Source organism: Watersipora subatra, chromosome 2 (genome assembly GCF_963576615.1).
Source record: "Watersipora subatra chromosome 2, tzWatSuba1.1, whole genome shotgun sequence".
Taxonomy (NCBI): Eukaryota; Metazoa; Bryozoa; class Gymnolaemata; order Cheilostomatida; family Watersiporidae; genus Watersipora; species Watersipora subatra.
Window position 1 is genome coordinate 74,453,761 of NC_088709.1, and position 2,787 is coordinate 74,456,547.

Genomic DNA, 2,787 nt, shown 5'->3' on the forward strand with positions numbered 1-2,787 from the left:
TTGTTATTCGGAACTAGTAGTCAGCACTATCCAACTCTATCACTTTAAAGTGTGCACTTTTGGAGAGTCAAGTCGCCTATCATGCTGGTGACGTTGTCAATGAGCATAGTAGTCTGACTGACAGTGGGACAGAAATAAAATTTGAACCAAAAAGAATTAAGAAGGACCAATAGATAATAATATAATTATAGCATTTCATGAGGTAAGAAGAAGTGGTATGTTTTATTATGCCCAAAACTCAAGCAATTGCAAGGGTGTTTTGTAAACAGAAGTTCCCAAAGCTAGGGGTTACTCATAAACTTTGCATTTCAGCAATCAAGTGAAGCAATTCAGGTTCAGTCTGATGAATAAAATTTGCTGCATCTTAAAGACTCATGTTTACATGCTGAACAGTTATTTGTTCTCTCACTCATACACTGATGATATTTTGGAAATCAAAATAAATTTCTTCTATAAATGTTGCGACACATTCAAAAATTAGAATTGCGCTGATAAAGGTTGTTCATTTAAAAACCTTCGTTTCAGCAGTCTGTCCCTTTCTGTAGAGTTCCAGCTGAAAACATGAGTAAGAAAATCTCCCTTGATTCTAATGAGCCTACTACAAAGCATTATCATCGTTTTAAACTATTTTCCTGTGAAAACCTTTTTTTTTCTGACAAATGTTTTGTGTGACTGGTGTTCTAAAGGCACAATGTCTGCAAAATTATGTTAATTTGTGTTTTTTAAATTTTTTAATAAGCCCCGTATTAGCTCGTAATGTAAATTTGCATGGCCTGTACCTCTGAATAAAGTTGTTTAAATTTCATTGGCAAAGAGCTAAGAGCAGAGGCAAAAGTGTGATCTAGAATAAGTGTTCACCATATGACCTATATAGTATTTGAATTAGCTTATTTTACCTGCTACATGTATGTTATACTCTTAGACAGATTTTACACATATAAACTGACTATACATGAATAAAGTTTTCATTGAGTTTTATAAAATAATATTGTCAGCTAAAGATGCTAAAATAACAATCAAATCGAGGAAGACTGGAGTTGGTGCAAATTTTCCAATCAAACCTTAAGTTGACACCAACAAATGCAACTGACCTTTGTCTACAAAGATTAATAACTATCTTAAAATAATAGCATTTTTTAACTTTTTTTTCTGCCGCTGTCGGTAATATGGTTGGTAATAATCGCTGTTTTTGGTGTATATAAAATATAAATTAGCGTTTGCAATAAATAAAAACGAAACAAGTGTAGTTTGAGACAATTTTAGTTAAGGTATTCTTTAGGTGGAGAAACATGTCGACATGTTTTTGCTGGAATACTGACTTAGCACATGCAGTAAGTAATCCATGTTCTCTAAACAATGCTACAGCTACAGGTAATTATTTTGTTGTGTACACAGCTCATAGATTAAACTGCATGGTAAATCAATATTTAATTTAAATTGAACAGCATTAGATTAGCAAGAAACTGAAAGCTTACCATCACTGGGAAAGAAGAGACCAAAGCTTGAAGATGTCTAATAACAGTACGGCAGCGACCTTTTGTCTTGCAGAGGACCAGCAAGCCAGCACCGTTGTTTCTGTTACGATACTCAACCTGATTTCAGTACTCACTAATATTCTTCACATTGTGGTGTTGAAAATCTCAGCCAGAACAAATAAGAAAACCTACTTTTGGATACTGGTACATATGTCTGTAATAGACATTGTTTACAGTTGCATAGCAATTGTACACGTCGTTCAAAGCCTTCCAAATCGGTTAAACTCTCTTGGCAAGATGATTATTTGGCACGTGGCGGATGGAATGCTGGTTGCCGCTATGTATGCTCGATATACCTGGTTGACATTGGCATGCTTTGACAGGTACTATGCTGTATGCCGACCATTTAGCTATGACTCATCGAAAATACTGAACAATATTAATAAAGTGTCTTTGTTAGTTTGGATCACAGATTTGACCTATGGCATTACTACAGTTATAGGTCTTCCTTCTCTAACTTGCATTTTAAGAGGAGAAATTTTGAAGAATTTTGCGCATATTCAGACCATACTGGCTTTGGTTGCATCACTTGGAGGCCCACTGTCGTTTCTCATTGCTTCTACCATTTTATTGGTCGCTGCCTACCGAGAGCTGAGAAGAATGAAGCAAAGACGAAACCTACAGGAAGAAGATAAAGAACTTACTAACTCTTTTCGTTTCATTGCTGGTACCTTTATTTTGCTGTACGTTTCGCTAGCTCCATCGCTGGTTGCCATCATTTTGCAGATTTTTTCCTTTCCAAGTAGAAAGAGCGCTATTTATTCTACAACGAAACTGAGTGGTTTACTTCAGTATATTTTTGGTATAAGCAATGTGGTGTTCTATGCATTGACTAACCCGAAGTATGTTGACACCGTAAAGAACCGACTTGGTCTCCTCTGCAGTTCTAACAGGATTCACCATGAAGACGGTGAAACATCAGAGTTACGATGATGCATTCCTTACTTAGCCTTAAATTAACAAGAGGATTAGGTTATTCCTACTCAGGCTATCCAGTGTCTGTAGTAAAGTTTTTCGCTTTGTTCTATTGTTGTCTTTATATGCGCTGTGCACTGGCGATTTTTATAATTCAAATGCAAGCTTGCAATAAATTAGTATTCGTTGTATGTGTCACCCTTTGTAATACTCAAGAACAACTAAAGCAAGCTACATTAGATAATGGTACGCAACAGAGGAATTTAGATATACAGAACAAGCAAATCCAAGTATTGTATTATAATAAAAAGAGGCAATATAAGATATATCAACTTTG

The 2,787-nt window shown here is 35.5% G+C and overlaps 1 protein-coding gene across 1 annotated transcript; it reads left to right on the top strand.

Moving 5' to 3' along the window:
- The first annotated feature begins 1,508 nt into the window (after positions 1-1,508).
- LOC137388556 (olfactory receptor 2T34-like) lies at positions 1,509-2,468 on the top strand. The gene has a single exon (XM_068075039.1). The coding sequence runs from the start codon at positions 1,509-1,511 to the stop codon at positions 2,466-2,468; it is 960 nt and encodes a 319-aa protein (XP_067931140.1).
- Positions 2,469-2,787: the final 319 nt, after the last annotated feature.